Source organism: Dryobates pubescens, chromosome Z (genome assembly GCF_014839835.1).
Source record: "Dryobates pubescens isolate bDryPub1 chromosome Z, bDryPub1.pri, whole genome shotgun sequence".
Lineage (NCBI taxonomy): Eukaryota > Metazoa > Chordata > Aves > Piciformes > Picidae > Dryobates > Dryobates pubescens.
Genome location: NC_071657.1, coordinates 433,144 through 450,663, shown reverse-complemented (window position 1 = coordinate 450,663; position 17,520 = coordinate 433,144). Strand labels below are relative to the sequence as shown.

The window sequence follows — 17,520 nt, the reverse complement described above, 5'->3', positions numbered from 1 at the left end:
AAGCAAGAGATTTAAATGTGTATTTTCTACAGGACTTCTGGAGCTCCACATTCTCTGAATTCCACTGCAGAACCTTTTCTGCAAGGCCAGCTGAAATAACATTAACAGAAGGTACCAACTGCCTAAAAAGATGACTGTTTGCAAAGTGTTTGATGCTTGCAGCCTCTCAAGTGTTTCCCTCTCTTACATGGACTTAGAAGAAAAAAAGCATCAGGGATTTGTGTGTAGAATCATAGAATTGTTAGTGTTGGAAGGCACCTCAAGGCTCAGCCAGTTCCAACCCTCCTGCCATGGGCAGGGACACCTCACACTACAGCAGGTTGCTCACAGCCACCTCCAGCCTGACTGCAAACACCTCCAGGGATGAGGCTTCCACCACCTCCCTGGGCAACCTGTGCCAGGCTCTCACCACCCTCATGGGGAACAACTTCTTCCTGACATCCAATCTGAATCTCCCCACTTCTAGTTTTGCTCCATCCCCCCCAGCCCTGTCACTCCCTGACACCCTCAAAAGTCCCTCCCCAGCTTTCTTGTAGCCCCCTTCAGATACTGCAAGGCCACAATGAGGTCTCCTCAGAACCTTCTCCAGACTGCACAACCCCAACTCTCTCAGCCTGTCACCATAGCAGAGGTGTAGTTGAAGGGGAATTTACCAAAAAACATGATTTAACATCATGGTGTTTTCTTGTAGCATTGGAGAGAGGTACAGAGAAGTCTCCTTAGCAGGTTAGATCAGTGACTGTTGGCAGCAGATGCTGGGGCATCAATGTCAGGACCAGCACCATGCATCTTACTCTATCAGCACCACTGCTTCTATGATGCTGATGAAATAACTTCATGATCTGAGAATTTCTCCATCCTGGGAGAGGTCCTGATTGCATTCACTGGCCAGTGTTGTGTTGGTGGCTGAGTGCTCCACCCTGATCTGCACTTCCCTCTACCTTCTTTCTCCTGCCAGACTTGGCAGCATGTGCAGTGAGCTAATAGAGGGGACATGGAGCCAGCATCTGCTTTCTGACCTCTCCAAGGCTTTTATCACAGGCAGCAGGAGCATAGAGGTGTTTGGAAAGCAGCTGAGCACACAACACTACACTGTGATTTCTTGACAGAAGGGCTGCAGCACTAATTGGTTCTTGGGATGCTTTATTGGGTTGAGAGCAGCCCTGAAGAAAGAGCCTTGGGGGTGCTGGGTGCTGAGCAGCTCCCCAGGAGCCAGCAGTGCCCTCAGGCAGCCCAGCAGGCAGCTGTGTGCTGGGCTGCAGCCAGAGGAGTGTGGGCAGCAGGGCAGGAGAGGGGATTCTGTCCCTTGGCTCTGCTCTGCTGAGACCTCACCTCCAATCCTGCCTCCAGTTCTGGTGTCCCCAGCAGAAGAAGGACACAGAGCTGCTGGAGGGAGGCCAGAGGAGGCCACAGAGATGATCCAAGGGCTGGAGCAGCTCTGCTGTGAGCACAGGCTGAGGGAGCTGGGGGAGTTCAGCCTGGAAAAGGGAAGACTCTGGGGAGACCTTAGAGCTGCCTTCCAATACCTGAAGGGCTCCTGCAGGAAGGCTGCAGAGAGACTTGGCTGAGGGTGTCTGGAGACAGGCCAAGGGGGAAGGGTTTGAAGCTGAGGCAGAGCAGGGTCAGACTAGAGCTGAGGAAGAAGTTCTTCAGTATGAGGGTGGTGAGACTCTGGCACAGGCTGCCCAGGGAGGCTGTGGCTGCCTCCTCCCTGGAAGTGTTGAAGGCCAGGCTGGATGAGGCCTTGAGCAAGCTGTGCTGGGTGGGAGGTGTCCCTGCCCACAGCGAGGGGGTTGCAGCTGGATGATTTTGAAGGTCCCTTCCAACCCAAACCATTCTGCTGTATGACTCTGTGGTAAGAGAGGGATATATAGATCTCTTTTATTTAATGGGGAATCTTGAAGGAGGTGGTGTTTGCAGTGACAGACCTCTTGTGTGGCCTGTTTGAAGACCCAAGTTGCCTTTGTCCACCAGGCTGCCCTGGGGATTGCAAACCTCATCGTGATGGCGATGATGGAGAGCGGCGTCTCTGCTGAGGAAGCCTACAGGAGAGTGTGGATGTTTGACAAATATGGTTTACTGGTTCAGGTAGGGATGCACCATGCCTTGAAACACCCACTACATTCTGTGATGTTTTTTGGCCCCTCTCCCCCCTCACCAGAAAAAAAAACCAACCCAAAACAAACTCCAAACCAACTTTTGATCTATAGGGTCGAGAACAAAAGGTGGATTCCAATCAAGAGCCATTCACACATCAGGCTCCAGAGCAAATACCAAAGACATTTGTAGAGGCAGTGAATGTACTTCGACCTACAGCTATCATTGGTGAGTTTAGGTTGGGTTTGTTTCTGTCTTGCCATCATTTGGGGTTTGGCTGCATTCAGTGTGCCAGCGTGGCTCCCAGAAGGTTGGTGCCAGTGAAGCTGCAGGTTTGGTGCTGGAGGTAAGGTGAAAACCATGAGGTCAGTCTTCTGCCTGAAGATACAGTGCAGCTGCAGTCACCCAGCACTGGCTACACCCAAGCACAGAGGTGAAAAACATCCAAATGGTTGCAGGAGGACACAGTCTCAAGCTGTGCCAGGGGAGGTTTGGGCTCAAGGTGAGAAGAAAGTTCTTCACAGAAAGAGTAATTGGCCATTGGAATGTGCTGCCCAGGGAGGTGGTGGTGGAGTCACCATCCCTGGAGGTGTTCAGAAAAGGATTGGATGTGGCACTTGGAGCCATGCTTTAGTTGTCAGGAGGTGTTAGCTATTAGGTTGGACCTGGTGATCTCTGAGGCCTTTTCCAACCTTAATTGATTCTATGATATTTGTACCCCCAGCTATAAACTTCAGGGTAGCTACTCAGCCCCAAACCTTCTCTTCTCCAAATCAATGATGTACAAAGGAAACTGCAGAGCTGTACCACAGAATACTTGCAATTGCATCTCTCTGCAGACAGCCACAGTTACAAATCAACACCTCCATATTGCCAGGAGCAGTTTAGGTTGGGTATCAGGAACCATTTCTCCATCCAGAAGGTTGTCAAGGCCTGTGCCAGGCTGCCCAAGGCAGTGGTGGAGTCCCCATCCCTGGAGGGGTTTCCAAGCTGTGTGGCTGTGGTGCTGAGGGCCATGGTTTGGGGGTGACCTGGCAGTGCTGGCTGCATCCCTCACTGCAGCTGCAGGGGCTCCCTCTCTGTCTTGTATCCCTGTTTCCTGCTTCCTCTAGTCCTTGTCCAGCTGTGTTGCAACCTCCCTTAGGAAACTCTGAGCATGGCCACAGTGAACTGAAATTGCAATGCAGGGCACTGAGAGTCAGGAAGAGCAAAATAAAGCCTTTTTCCCAGGCCCATTGCCTGCAGCAGCAACAAGAGAGAGAGCACTCAGAAAGCCCTCCTCATTTTCTGCTTGCCAGGAGTCCCCCAACCTGAGCAGTAATTGTTTGGGTGTTTTTCTGTCCTTCCTTTGCCCAGTCAGCCTCTCTGGCTAGAGTGTGCCAGCAGCATGGCTTGAAGGGGCTGTTTCACCCTGGCTCCTCTTAGATCTCTGGCATATCTCAGAGTCAAAGAAGCATTTTGTCTGGTTAAGACTTTTAAGGTCATTGAGTCCAACCATTAACCCAGCACTGCCTGGTCACCCCCAAACCATGGTCCTCAGCACCCCAGCTACACAGCTTGGAAACCCCTCCAGGGATGGGGACTCCACCACTGCCCTGGGCAGCCTGGTCCTGGCCTTGACAACCTTTTGGGTAGAGAAATGGTTCCTAATATCCAACCTAATCCACTCCTGGCAATAATGGAGGTGTTGATTTGTAACTGTGGCTGTCTGCAGAGAGATGCAATTGCAGACATTCCATGGCACAGCCCTGCACTTTCCTTTCTTCATGATTGATTTGGAGAAGAGAAGGTTTGGGGCTGAGTAGCTACCCTGAAGTCTGTAGCTGCGGGTACACATACCAACCATTTGGATGTGTTTTTCACCTGTGTGCTTGGATGCAGTCAGAAATAACTGATCTAATAAGTGATGTAGTGTGAGGTGTCCCTGCCTGTGGCAAGGGGGTTGGAACTGATTGATCCTTGAGGTCCCTTCCAACCCTAACAATTCTGTGATTCTATAACCTGCACCAAGGGAAGCTGCATTGCAGAGTTAACACCCAGCTAGGAGGAATCATAGTATAGTATAGTATCAGTCAGGGTTGGAAGGGACCACAAGGATCAGCCAGTTCCAACCCCCCTGCCATGGGCAGGGACACCCCACACTAGATCAGCCTGGCCAGAGCCTCATCCAGCCTGGGCTTAAACACCTCCAGGGATGGAGCCTCAACCACCTCCCTGGACAACCCATTCCAGGGCTTCACCACTCTCATGGGGAAGAACTTCCTCCTCACCTCCAGCCTCAGTCTCCCCACCTCCAGCTTCATTCCATTCCCCCTAGTCCTATCACTCCCTGAGATGCTGAGCAGTCCCTCCCCAGCCTTCTTGGAGCCCCCTTCAGATCCTGGAAGGCCACAATGAGGTCACCTCAGAGCCTTCTCCTCTCCAGACTGCACAGCCCCAACTCCTTCAGTCTGTCCTCACAGGAGAGGTGCTGCAGCCCTCTGCTCATCCTCCTGGCCCTTCTCTGGACACCTTCCAGCACCTCCAGATCCCTCTTGCAATAGGGGCTCCAGAACTGGAGACAGTGCTCCAGGTGGGGTCTCCCCAGAGCTGAGCAGAGAGGGAGAATCACCTCCCTGGCCCTGCTGGCCACACTTCTCTTGCTGCAGCCCAGGCTCTGGTTGGCTTTCCGGGCTCCAAGTGCACTCTGAGAGCTCCTGGTGAGCTTCTCCTCCACCAGCACCCCCAAGTCTCTCTCCTCAGGGCTGCTTTCCAGCCAGTCCCTGCCCAGCCTGGATTTGTGCCTGGGATTGCCTCCACCCAGCTGCAGGACCCTGCCCTTGGTCTTGTTGAACCTCCTGAGGTTGGCTTGTGCCCAGCTCTCCAGCCTGCCCAGGTCCCTCTGGATGGATCCCTTCCCTCCAGCTGTCTGCTGCCCCACACAGCTTGGTGCCATCAGCAACCCTGCTGAGGCTGCACTCGATGCCACTGTCCATCATCTGTGAAGAGCCTGGGGTTCCCACATGCTTATCCAGGGCAGTGATAAGTGTTCTTTACACAGATCAAGACAAAAAAAGCCCCAAACAACCAACCCAAAGGATAGGCTTTTGGAAGACATCCCTTGCTGTCAGAAAGGAGGATTTGCAGAGCAGTGCCTGGTTTGCATTTCCTGCTGCTAGGAAAAGGCTGCAATGCTTTGCTCTGAGTGGGGAAGCTTCAGGGGTGACCACGAGCTCAGGTCTGCAGTTGCTGTTATCTGCCTTGTGGCAGTCAAGTGGTGGTTCTGTATTTATTTTGGTTTATTTTATTTTATTTTGGGGGTTTTTTTTTGTTTTATTTTGTGGTGTTTTATTTTGTTTCATTTTATTTCATTTTGTTTTATTTAGTTTTATTTTATTTATGTTATTTATTTTATGTTATTTTATTTTGTTATTTTTTGTTATTTTATGTTATTTTATTTTCAATTTTTATTTAATTTTATGGTTTTTTTTTATTTTATGTTTTGTTATTTTATGTTTTTTTTTATTTTATGTTGTTTTATTTTGTCATGTTGGTTTCTGTTGTTTTGTTTTATCTTATTTTATCCTGTTTTATTTTATCCCATTTTATTTTATTCCATCCCATTTTGGTTTACCCCCCTCTGGTTTACCCCCCTCTGGTTTACCCCCCTCTGGTTTACCCCATTCTGGTTTACCCCACTTTGGTTTACCCCACTTTGGTTTACCCCCCTCTGGTTTACCCCATTCTGGTTTACCCCCCTCTGGTTTCCCCCATTCTGGTTTCCCCCATTCTGGTTTCCCCCATTCTGGTTTCCCCCCCTCTGGTTTACCCCCCTCTGCTTTACCCCCCTCTGCTTTACCCCCTCTGGTTTACCCCACTTTGGTTTACCCCACTTTGGTTTACCCCCCTCTGGTTTCCCCCATTCTGGTTTCCCCCATTCTGGTTTCCCCCATTCTGGTTTACCCCCCTCTGGTTTACCCCCCTCTGGTTTACCCCCCTGTGGTTTACCCCCCTCTGCTTTACCCCCCTCTGCTTTACCCCATTCTGCTTTACCCCCATTCTGCTTTACCCCATTCTGCTTTACCCCCCTCTGCTTTACCCCACTTTGGTTTAACTCCCTCTGCTTTACCCCCCTCTGCTTTACCCCACTCTGGTTCACCCCCTTTTGCTTTCCCCACCTCTGCCCTCCCCCCCTCTGGTTCACCCCCTTTTGTTTTACCCCATTTTGTTCTACCCCATTTTACCTTATCCTGTTTGATCTTATTTTTCGTGTGTGTGCTTTGGCTTTGTGCTGACTCCAGGAGTTGCAGGGGCTGGGCGACTCTTCTCTCAGGATGTGATCAAAGCCATGGCTGCTATCAACGAGAGACCCATCATATTTGCACTGAGTAACCCTACAGTGAAAGCTGAGTGCACAGCAGAGGAAGCATACACACTCACAGAGGTATGGAGTGCTCAGAGATGTTTCCCACCCAGCCCAGCACCAGGCTGCCCAGGGCAGTGGTGGAGTCCCTGGAGGGGTTTCCAAGCTGTGTGGCTGTGGTGCTGAGGGCCATGGTTTGGGGGTGACCTGGCAGTGCTGGCTGCATCCCTCACTGCAGCTGCAGGGGCTCCCTCTCTGTCTTGTATCCTTGTTTCCTGCTTCCTCTAGTCCTTGTCCAGCTGTGTTTAGTTGTCAGGAGGTGTTAGCTATTAGGTTGGACCTGGTGATCTCTGAAGCCTTTTCCAACCTTAATTGATTCTATGATATTTGTACCCCCAGCTATAAACTTCAGGGTAGCTACTCAGCCCCAAACCTTCTCTTCTCCAAATCAATGATGTACAAAGGAAACTGCAGAGCTGTACCACAGAATACTTGCAATTGCATCTCTCTGCAGACAGCCACAGTTACAAATCAACACCTCCATATTGCCAGGAGCAGTTTAGGTTGGGTATCAAGAACCATTTCTCCACCCAGAAGGTTGTCAAGGCCTGTCCCAGGCTGCCCAAGGCAGTGGTGGAGTCCCCATCCCTGGAGGGGTTTCCAAGCTGTGTGGCTGTGGTGCTGAGGGCCATGGTTTGGGGGTGACCTGGCAGTGCTGGCTGCATCCCTCACTGCAGCTGCAGGGGCTCCCTCTCTGTCTTGTATCCCTGTTTCCTGCTTCCTCTAGTCCTTGTCCAGCTGTGTTGCAACCTCCCTTAGGAAACTCTGAGCATGGCCACAGTGAACTGAAATTGCAATGCAGGGCACTGAGAGTCAGGAAGAGCAAAATAAAGCCTTTTTCCCAGGCCCATTGCCTGCAGCAGCAACAAGGGAGAGAGCACTCAGAAAGCCCTCCTCATTTTCTGCTTGACAGGAGTCCCCCAACCTGAGCAGTAATTGTTTGGGTGTTTTTCTGTCCTTCCTTTGCCCAGTCAGCCTCTCTGGCTAGAGTGTGCCAGCAGCATGGCTTGAAGGGGCTGTTTCACCCTAGTTCCTCTTAGATCTCTGGCATGTCTCAGAATCAGGCTTTCCCATTCTCTGGGGGCTCTGAGAGAGAGGTCTTGGTGTTGTAATAAGAGAGTTAGGTGCAGCCTTGCAAGGGTAGCAGAGTCCTTGCAGCTGGTAATGCCCTTGCAGCAGTGCAGCAGCTCTGTGTGGTACTCAGTCACTTCCTGGTGTCTGCAGGTCAGAACTCATTAGCAGTGACCCGTTGAGGACTCATGCTTCCAGTGCAGGAGTCACTGCTGGCTCCCTGTCCTCCTGCTCCCTTCTCACAGCTTCTCTGCCTCAGACACTGGCACCACCAAATGCTGAAATGAGTGGACTGGGAAGAAACTCACCTTCTTTTGTACCTCAAAGCTCTGACACTATGGGATGCTGGAGGCTGGGGTTTGAAGTGAGTGGTTTCACAGAACCCCAGCATGGTGAGGGTAGGGTGGGAAGGGAACTGGAGATCACCCAGTCCAACCCTCCCTGCTCCAGCAGGGCACCCACAGCAGCTTGCCCAGCAGCACAATGCCCAGTGGGGGTTGCAAGCTCTCCAGAGGAGACCTCTCTGGGCAGCCTGCTCCAGGCCTCCATCACCCTCACAACAAAGAATTTTCTCTTCATGTTCAGGTGGAACCTCCTGGGTTGCACTTTGTGCCCCTTCTCCTGTCCCTGGGCACCACTGAGCAGAGCCTGGCCTCAGCCTCTTGCCCCCCAGCCTTTCTCTCGTGCTGAGCATTGCTCAGCTCCCCTCTGGGGCTGCTCTGCTCCAGGCTCCACAGCCCCAGGGGCTCTCAGCCTTTGCTCCTCACTCCCAGAGCTGCTCCAGGGCCCCTCAGCATCTTCCCAGCCTCTGCTGGACTCTCTCCAGCAGGTCCCTGTCTCTCTTGAACTATGGAGCCCAGAACTGAACCCAGTAGTCCAGATGTGGCCTCATTAGGACTGAGTAGAGGGAGAGAAGAAACTTTTCCACTGTAGGCTCCATCTTGCCCTGATCTCTCCTGTCTCTATAGGGCCTGCCTGAAGGCTCCAGGGTTGGGCCTCACAGAAAGGCTTCTTTTCCCTTCCCCTCCTTTTTCTGCTCCCCTCCTTTTTCTGCTCCCCTCCTTTTTCTGCTCCCCTCCTTCCTCTCCCTCCTCCTCTCTCCCCCCCTTCCCCCTTCTTTCCCCCTCAAATCAAGTTATTCATACAAAAAGGAGTGGGTGGAGATAATTTCTTGTTTCTTGCTGCAGAGCTATGAGCTCCTCACTTCTGCTCCTGGTGTGGCTCAGTTTCCAACATTCCAACCCCAGCACTGGTAGCCTCACACCACAGAAGGTGAAACTCCATCATCTCCAGCTGGCTCCCAGGTTCTCTTCAGTGCCACTGGACCTGTCAGCTCAGAGGGGACTCCTGCTACAGAAGAGTCCAGGCAGGACCTTAGTTTCTAACAGTAAATGAGGATGCTTTTAAATTAGGGGTGGCTTAATTATCTCTTGGATAACTTACTTTAGCCAGGAGAGTGAGCAGTGGGCAGTCTTCTAGTAAGTCAGATTCCACAACTTCAGGTAGAAGGTGAGCAAGACTTAGTTATACAGCCAAGCTTAGCTGGCATAAGGCTGAAGGAAGCCAGCAGCACTGTCAGAGGGATAATCAGCCTCATTTTCACTTGTTCTTTGTGTAACTACCCACAGAGCAGTCCCCTGCTGGTGGGAAATCTTGGGCTAAAACTAGGAAGTCAGTAAGGAAATCAAGAGAGCCACAAACCTTTTATTCCCTGCCCTTTTTCCACTAGATGGCACCTGTAGAAGCCTGATGAAGTCTTCAGTGCCCTCTGTGCCATCCTGTTGCTGTCTGGGCTTTGCTTGTGCTTTCTTTTAGCATTGTTCTGTGCATCCCTGTGTTTTGCTCCCCCACAAGCAGGCTGTTATCAGGGATATGCCCCAAGCATTCAAGCACAGCTCCTGAGTTGTGGGCTTTGTTGGCAATTTGTGCTCAAGTGTGGTCACCCTTAAAAGAGAGCCTGAAGTACTGTAAAGTAATGTTATTCAACCTGTTTCTCTAAAGGAAGAAAAGAGAGCAGCCCTGTGGAGCAGGGCCTGGGAGTGCTGGGGGGCAGCAAGGTCTGCATGGCACAGCAATGTGCCCTGGGGGACAAGAAGGCCAATGGGAACCTGGGGGGCATTCAGAAGAGTGTGTCCCTCAATCCAAGGAGGTTCTCCTTCCCCTCTGCTCTGCCCTGGGGAGACCTCACCTGCAATATTGCATCCAGCTCTGGGCTCCCCAGCTCAGGAGGGACAGGGATCTGCTGCAGAGAGTCCAAGGCAGGGCTGCAAGGATGCTGAAGGCACTGGAGACTGCCTGGGGAGGAGAGGCTGAGAGCCCTGGGGCTGTTCAGGCTGCAGAGGAGAAGGCTGAGAGGGATCTGAGCAATGTCTCTCAAGAGCTGAGGGCTGGGGGGCAGGAGGCAGGGGCCAGGGCCAGGCTCTGCTCAGCTGCACCCTGGGCTAGGCCAAGGGGCAAGGGATGCAAAGTGCAGCCCAGGAGGTTGCAGCTCAAGCTGAGGAGGAACTTCTGCCCTGGGAGGCTGCCAGAGGCCTGGAGCAGGCTGCCCAGAGAGGTTGTGGAGTCTCCTTCTCTGGAGCCTTCCCAGCCCTGTCTGGATGTGTTCTGTGTGCCCTGTGCTGGGTTCTGTGGTGCTGCTCTGGCAGGGGGCTTGGGCTGGGTGATCTCTGGAGGTCCCTTCCAACCCCTAACACCCTGTGGGCCTGTGATTTTCTGCTTACAGGGGTTTTGCTGCCTGAGGAGAGGGTCATTTATCTGCAGGGTACATTTCACACCACAAGCTCTGGATTTGTTTTAATATTTGGTGATGATTAAAACCCTTCTCAAAGGAAGGGGAAGCAAACTGCATTATTCAGTCCTCAGAGCTCTCAGCATGGTACAGCAGTCCCTGCCTTCACCCTCACACCCATCAGTAAACAGCTGACCTTTTGTTACCAGACTTCTGTTTCAGTCTCCTTGTTGTTGCTGTTACTCAGCTGTCTTTGTGCAGTCCCTGCAGTGGTGGGTCCTGGCTTGTGGTTAGAATCATCAAATCAGAGAACCATTTTCTTTGAAGAGACCTTTAAGATCTTCAAGTCCAGCCATTAACCCAGCCCTGCCAGGGCACCACTGAGCCATGGCCCTCAGCACCACAGCTACACAGCTCTGAAACCCCTCCGGGGATGGGGACTCCAACACTGCCCTGGGCAGCCTGGGACAGCCTAAACCTCCCCTGGTGCAATGTGAGGCTGTGTTCTCTTGTCCTATCTCTTGTTCCCTGGGAGCAGAGCCCAAGTCCCACCTGGCTCCAGCCTCCTCTCAGGGAGCTGTAGAGAGCCAGAAGGTCTCCCCTCAGCCTCCTCTTCTCCAGCCTCAACACCCCCAGCTCCCTCAGCTGCTCCTCCCCAGCCCTGCTCTCCAGACCCTTCCCCAGCTCTGTTGCCCTTCTCTGGCCCTGCTCCAGCTCCTCAATGTCCTTCTTGGAGTGAGGAGGCCAAAACTGAACCCAGGGTTTGAGGTGCAGCCTCACCAGTGCTGGCTTCAGGGGGACAATGACCTCCAAATCCCCTTGATGGTTAACACACACACATACTCATTTATTTTGTGTGTGAGTAGGTCCTCCAACTCATTGCTGTCCTGAAGAGCAGTGAATGGAAAACCAAAGAGATGGCTTTAGAAAGCTGCAGAGTTTTAGGTGTATGCTCACCTCCTTTGCTTTCCAGGTGTTTGATGCAGCTGCAAAAACACATGCAGATGTTTCATGGTCCCTGCATCTCTTCCAGACTCTACTGGCAAGGGTGGGTTTGGGTGTTGCCATTCTGAGGCTGCAGAAACTGTCAGCCAGGGATTTAAGAATGTGCCTGAACCCAGTGGCATCCAGTAGGGCCCTTTGCTGTTCTGTTGTTGTGTGTGTTTGGCTGTGTGCTCAAGAACCTTGGTGACCTCTAAAGGTCTCTTCCAACACAAACCTTCCTGCCTCAGTCCTGGAGCTGACCAGGAGCTGCAGGACTCTGGTTAGCCTTTATTTCATGGTGGCTGTCTTGCTCCACCCTTTGAAGCTGCCTGACTGTGATGGTTCCTCTGCTTCTCAGGGACGTTGCCTGTTTGCCAGTGGCAGCCCCTTTGACCTGGTGACTCTGAAAGATGGAAGAACCTTCAAACCAGGCCAAGGAAACAATGCTTATATATTCCCAGGTAATAAAATGTCCTCCTTTTAAACTGGGCTGTTGGCATCTCTTTGTAGATGATTCAGAAGTCCAAAAAAGTCAGGAAATAAGAAAATGGAAAACAGCTTGTCTCTCTGCAGATGAAGTAAAGAAGAGCTACAGCAAGCACAGTCAGTCCAGCAGCATGGAGAGATGTTGCCAGCATTTAAAGCTGAGGACTCAGTCAGAAGAAGGAAGGAAGGAAGGGAAAGAAGGAAGGGAAGGGAGCAAGGGAGGGAGGGGGGAAGGAAGGGAGGAACAAAGGAAGGAAAGGAAGGAAGGGAAGGAGGGAAGGGAGCAAGGGAGGGAAGGAAGGGAGGGAAGGAGGGAAGGGAGGGAAGGAAGGAAGGGAAGGGAGCAAGGGAGGAAGGAAGGAAGGGAAGGAAGGGAAGGAAGGGAGGAGGGCAGGAGGGAAGCAAGGAAGGAAGGGAAGGAGGGAAGGGAGCAAGGGAGGGAGGAAGGAAGGGAAGGAGGGAAGGGAGCAAGGGAGGGAGGAGGGAAGGAAGGGAGGAAGGAAGGAAGAGAAGGAGGGGAGGAAGGAAGGGAGGGAGGAAAGGAAGGGAGGGAAGGAAGGAAGGGAAGGAGGGAAGGGAGCAAGGGAGGGAAGGAAGGGAGGGAAGGAGGGAAGGAAGGGAGGGAAGGAAGGAAGGGAAGGAGGGAAGGGAGCAAGGGAGGAAGGAAGGAAGGGAAGGAGGGAAGGGAGGAAGGAAGGAAGGGAAGGAGGGAAGGAAGGAAGGGAAGGAGGGAAGGGAGCAAGGGAGGGAAGGAAGGGAGGGAAGGAGGGAAGGGAGGGAAGGAAGGAAGGGAAGGGAGCAAGGGAGGAAGGAAGGAAGGGAAGGAAGGGAAGGAAGGGAGGAGGGCAGGAGGGAAGCAAGGAAGGAAGGGAAGGAGGGAAGGGAGCAAGGGAGGGAGGAAGGAAGGGAAGGAGGGAAGGGAGCAAGGGAGGGAGGAGGGAAGGAAGGGAGGAAGGAAGGAAGAGAAGGAGGGGAGGAAGGAAGGGAGGGAGGAAAGGAAGGGAGGGAAGGAAGGAAGGGAAGGAGGGAAGGGAGCAAGGGAGGGAAGGAAGGGAGGGAAGGAGGGAAGGAAGGGAGGGAAGGAAGGAAGGGAAGGAGGGAAGGGAGCAAGGGAGGAAGGAAGGAAGGGAAGGAGGGAAGGGAGGAAGGAAGGAAGGGAAGGAGGGAAGGAAGGAAGGGAAGGAGGGAAGGGAGCAAGGGAGGGAAGGAAGGGAGGGAGGAAGGAAGGAAGAAAGGGAGGGAGGGAAGGGAGAGAGGAAGGGAGGAAGGAAGGAGGGGAAGAAGGAAGGAAGGGAGGAAGGAGGGAAGGAGGGAAGGAAGGGAGGAGGGCAGGAGGGAAGCAAGGGAGGAGGAAAGGGAGGGAGGAGGGAAGGAAGGGAGGAGGGCAGGAGGGAAGGAAGGAAGGAAGGGAGGAGGGAAGGAAGGAAAACAGGAAAACCAGTGAAGGATGGATGTTAGATGTGTGCAGTCACAAGTGCCCACAGGGAACTCACCCAGCTGGATGTTTCTGAGAAAACATAAGGCTCTGTTAAAGGCTTTGAAAGTGGCTGCATTGTGGGTTCTTCTGCTTGTGTTTTGGGGGGGTTAGGAGGAAGGAAGTGGCAATATGTCCTCTTGAAGTTGTGCCCTCTGCTCCTCTGGAAGTGTTCAAGGCCAGGCTGGATGAGGCCTTGAGCAACTTGGGCTAGTGCAAAGTGTCCCAGCCCATGGGAGGGAGGTTGAACTAGGTGATCTTCCAACACAAACCATTCTGTGGTTTGATCTCTGCACAAGTTGAGGCTACAGGAGAGGCTGTAGGGCTGAAGGGCTCTGCAGAGGGACCTTGACAGGCTGGACAGATGGGCAGAGTCAAACATGATGGCATTCAACAAGTCCAGGTGCTGGGCCACAACAACCCCAGGCAGTGCTACAGGCTGGGATCAGAGTGGCTGAGAGCAGCCAGGCAGAAAGGGACCTGGGGTTAGTGGTTGACAGTAGGCTGAACATGAGCCAGCATTGTGCCCAGGTGGTCAAGAAGGCCAAAGGCTGGAGGTGAGGAGAAGGTTCTTTCCAGACAGAGAGATTGGCCATGGGGATGTGCTGCCCAGGGAGGTGGTGGAGTCCCCATCCCTGGAGGTATTCAAGAGGGGATTGGATGTGGCACTTGCAGCCATGGTTTAGTTAGTGATGAGGTGTTAGGTGATAGGTTGGACTTGATGATCTTTGAGGTCTTTTCCACCCTTATTGATTCTATGAGTCTATGATCAGGGATATTTCTCTGCCTTACCCCTTCTCTCTCTTTCCTGCCTGAGCTGCCAAGCTCCAGCCCCTTGCCCAAAGCCACCTCTCGTGGGCAACGAGAAGCACGCATGGTGCAGCAGCTTGGCAAATGTGTGCAGAAAGCTGTGGGGAGGCCCTTCAGCATTCTTGGTGAGGGGCAGCTTCCCAGCAGCAGGCTGCCTGTGTATAACTGATGTGTCCCTAAGTGGCAGTGATTCCATTGCAGGTGTGGCTCTGGCTGTGATCCTCAGCAGCGTTCGGCATATTAGCGATAAGGTTTTCCTGGAGGCTGCTAAGGTAAGTGTGGGTGGAAGCAGGGCAGGCTGTAGCTTCTGGCACGAGGGTGGGTGACACCAAGGGCAGTTTCTCAACTCTTGCTGCAGTTCTGTGATTCCCTGGTTGGTTTCTGTTGTTGGGTTTGGGGGTTGTTTGTTTTTAATCCCCAACAGAATTTATGGGCTTTGATCCAACAAAATGGTGAACAGCATCAACCTCCTCTGCAGTTCCAACTTCTTCATCCAGAAACCAAGCTCCCAAATAGGAAAGTCTAGCAGAAAACCAAACCTGCTCTGCCTCCTCCACCCCTGCTCTGGGTTCCACAGTTGGCTGTGGTGGTCAGGGGTGCACGTGGGCCTCAGGCTCCTGTCCTCTCCTACCTTTTACAAGAGGGATCTGGAGGTGCTGGAAGGTGTCCAGAGCAGGGCCACGAGGATGAGCAGAGGGCTGGAGATGCTCTGCTGTGAGGACAGACTGAAGGAGTTGGGGCTGTTCAGTCTGGAGAAGAGAAGGCTCTGAGGTGACCTCATTGTGGCCTTCCAGTGTCTGAAGGGGGCTGCAGGAAGGCTGGGGAGGGACTGCTCAGGATCTCAGGCAGTGATAGGACTGGGGGGAATGGAATGAAGCTGGAGGTGGGGAGATTGAGGCTGGAGGGGAGGAGGAAGTTCTTCCCCATGAGAGTGGTGAAGCCCTGGAATGGGTTGTCCAGGGAGGTGGTTGAGACTTCATCCCTGGAAGTGTTTAAGCCCAGGCTGGATGAGGCTCTGGGCAGGCTGATCTAGTGTGGGGTGTCCCTGCCCATGGCAGGGGGGTTGGAACTGGCTGATCCTGGTGGTCCCTTCCAACCCTGACTGATTCTATGATACTATGCTTTGCACTCTGGAGCAGGAGCACCTGCTACAGCAGAATCAGCTGGCCAAAAGCATGGACAATCCTGCAGCATGCTGTGCTCTTAGAACTTCATGGTCCTGGGTAGCTCAGCCTCCAGCAAAAAGAAACCAGTCCTCCTTTTGCTAAATGCTTCCAAGCAGAATTTACTGCTGTGGGCAGAGACTGAAGAGTTTTGTCAACAAAGAGCTGGTCTTTGGGAAGGTGGAACTTTGCCTGTCTCTTACTTACTGCAGTGCTTTGGGAGCACTCCAGTAGTAAAGAACAATTCAACTTCACTTCTCTCTGGTGTTTTAACATCTTTTTGGGGATGCAGTAAAGGGAACTTGTTTGTTTTCCTAACTCAGGCATTGACAGAGCAGCTGACTGATGAAGAGCTTGCACAAGGAAGGCTCTATCCTCCACTCTCCAATATCAGGGAAGTTTCTATTTATATTGCTGTCAAGGTGAGTAGGAAGCATCAAAGTGTTTGATGTGTACATTAAATGGCTGAAAAGCACAGAGGGACCCACAACAGTGAGGTGCTTGGGCACAGAATACCCCAGTCCTGTGTGTCTTTCACAGGAGACACTCAGGGTTTGTTGGATGCTTCAGTTTGATAGGCCAAAATTATCCTCCTCTGACATCTGAAACTCAGTTTCCAGATCCCCATAAGGCACTCAGGAACTGTGAAAATACTCTGGTGTTTATCTTTAGCCAGTTTGTGAGTCCTGAACATGCCTACCTGGACAAGGCTGAACGATGGGCCAGTGGGAACATCAGGAGGTTCAACAAGGCCATGTGCAAGGTCCTGCACTGGGGATAGTCCCCAGTATCAGCACAGGCTGGGGGATGAAGGGCTGCAGAGCAGCCTTGTGGAGAAGGCCTTGGGGGTGCTGGGGGTGCAGATCTGGCCATGAGCCAGCCCTGTGCTGGGCTGATCCCCAGCAGGGTGGGCAGCAGGGGCAGGGAGGGGATTCTGCCCCTCTGCTGGGCTCTGCTCACACCCCCCCTGCAGTGCTGGGGCAGCTCTGCAGTGCTCAGCACAGGCAGGGAGCTGCTGGAGCAGGGCCAGAGGAGGCCACAGCGATGCTGGCAGGGCTGGAAGGGCTCTGCTGGGAGGCTCCAGCCTCAGAGAGTTGGCCTTGGGCAGCCTGGAGGAGAGAAGGCTCCAGGGAGACCTTCTGATGGCCTTGCAGTGCTTGAAGGGGGCTGGAAGCAAGCTGGGGACAGAGTCCTGGGGACAGTGATGGTTTGAAGTGCAAGAGGGAGCTTGAGAGTGGAGAGAAGGCAGAAATGTTTGAGGCTGAGGGTGGTGAGAGCCTGTGCCAGGCTGCTCAGAGAGGTGGGAGCTGCCCCATCCCTGGCAGCATCCCAGGTGAGGTCCATGGCACTGTGAGCAGCCTGCTCTGGCTGGGGATGTCCCTGCTGACTGCGGGGCGTTGGGCTGGAGGAGCTTCGGAGCTCCCTTCCAACCCAAACCACTCTGTGGTTCTGCGGCGCTGCGGTGGAAGCTGCTGTGCAGCAGAAGGCTGTTGGTCACCCCCTGGTGCTCTCCTTTGCCAGGTGATGGAGTTCCTGTATGCTAACAACATGGCCTTCCACTACCCTGAGCCTGCAGACAAGAACCGCTACATCCGGTCCAAGGTGTGGACCTACGAGTACGAGTCCTTCATGCCAGACGTCTACGACTGGCCTGAGTCCAAGGTGCACTGATGCCTCAGAAGATCACACTCCTCAGGCAGTATCTTCTACTCTGCAGGGACCCCTTTTCCAGACCAATTCAAATCATGATCTTCAAGTCCTATAATTTATTTCCACTCATTTTACTGTCTTCTGTTTGGGGTTGGTTGTTTTTTTGCCCTTCCCCCCTCTTTCCCTGCCCTGCTTTTCACTCGACGTAGATCTCTCCTGCCTCTCCTCTCCCCACCCCCACCCCCTTGAGTAACCTGGTGCACAGAAATGTGAGCCCTCCCTTTAAGTTAGGACACCACATTTTTAGCTTAGAGCCCACACCACGCTGAAGAATCCCTCTAATCATGTTTTAGCTCCATGTGTTTGATGATCACCTGTAGCTCTCTGGTGGCTGCTGCTCTCCAGGGTCCCCTGACTGTCCTCCTCTTGTCACGCTGAGGTGTCTGTGACATCACCAGAGAGCATCTGTCAGAGAGGACAAAAAAAGGAAGGAGAAAAAAAGACAGCTTAAGACAAATCTAACCATCTAATGGACTTCCTTCTTTTGGCCTGGTGTTTCAAGGTGCCCACCTCCAGACTTGCCTGGTGGCTTTGGCTGCTCTCTGGCGTTGAGGAGCGGCCTGGTGGGATCCTCAGCGGCGCTTTGTCCTGGGTC

At 52.9% G+C, this 17,520-nt stretch overlaps 1 protein-coding gene across 1 annotated transcript in view; it reads left to right on the top strand.

The window, feature by feature from the left end:
* ME2 (malic enzyme 2) overlaps positions 1 to 17,012 on the top strand; it is a 51,263-nt gene extending 34,251 nt beyond the window's left edge. Inside the window, exons 10-16 of the mRNA XM_054178728.1 lie at positions 1,975 to 2,088; positions 2,211 to 2,325; positions 6,378 to 6,520; positions 11,641 to 11,743; positions 14,254 to 14,324; positions 15,539 to 15,637; positions 16,737 to 17,012. Of these exons, the coding sequence (XP_054034703.1) occupies positions 1,975 to 2,088; positions 2,211 to 2,325; positions 6,378 to 6,520; positions 11,641 to 11,743; positions 14,254 to 14,324; positions 15,539 to 15,637; positions 16,737 to 16,886 (795 nt within the window). The 3' untranslated portion in view covers positions 16,887 to 17,012. The remainder of the gene's footprint in view (positions 1 to 1,974; positions 2,089 to 2,210; positions 2,326 to 6,377; positions 6,521 to 11,640; positions 11,744 to 14,253; positions 14,325 to 15,538; positions 15,638 to 16,736) is intronic.
* Positions 17,013 to 17,520: the final 508 nt, after the last annotated feature.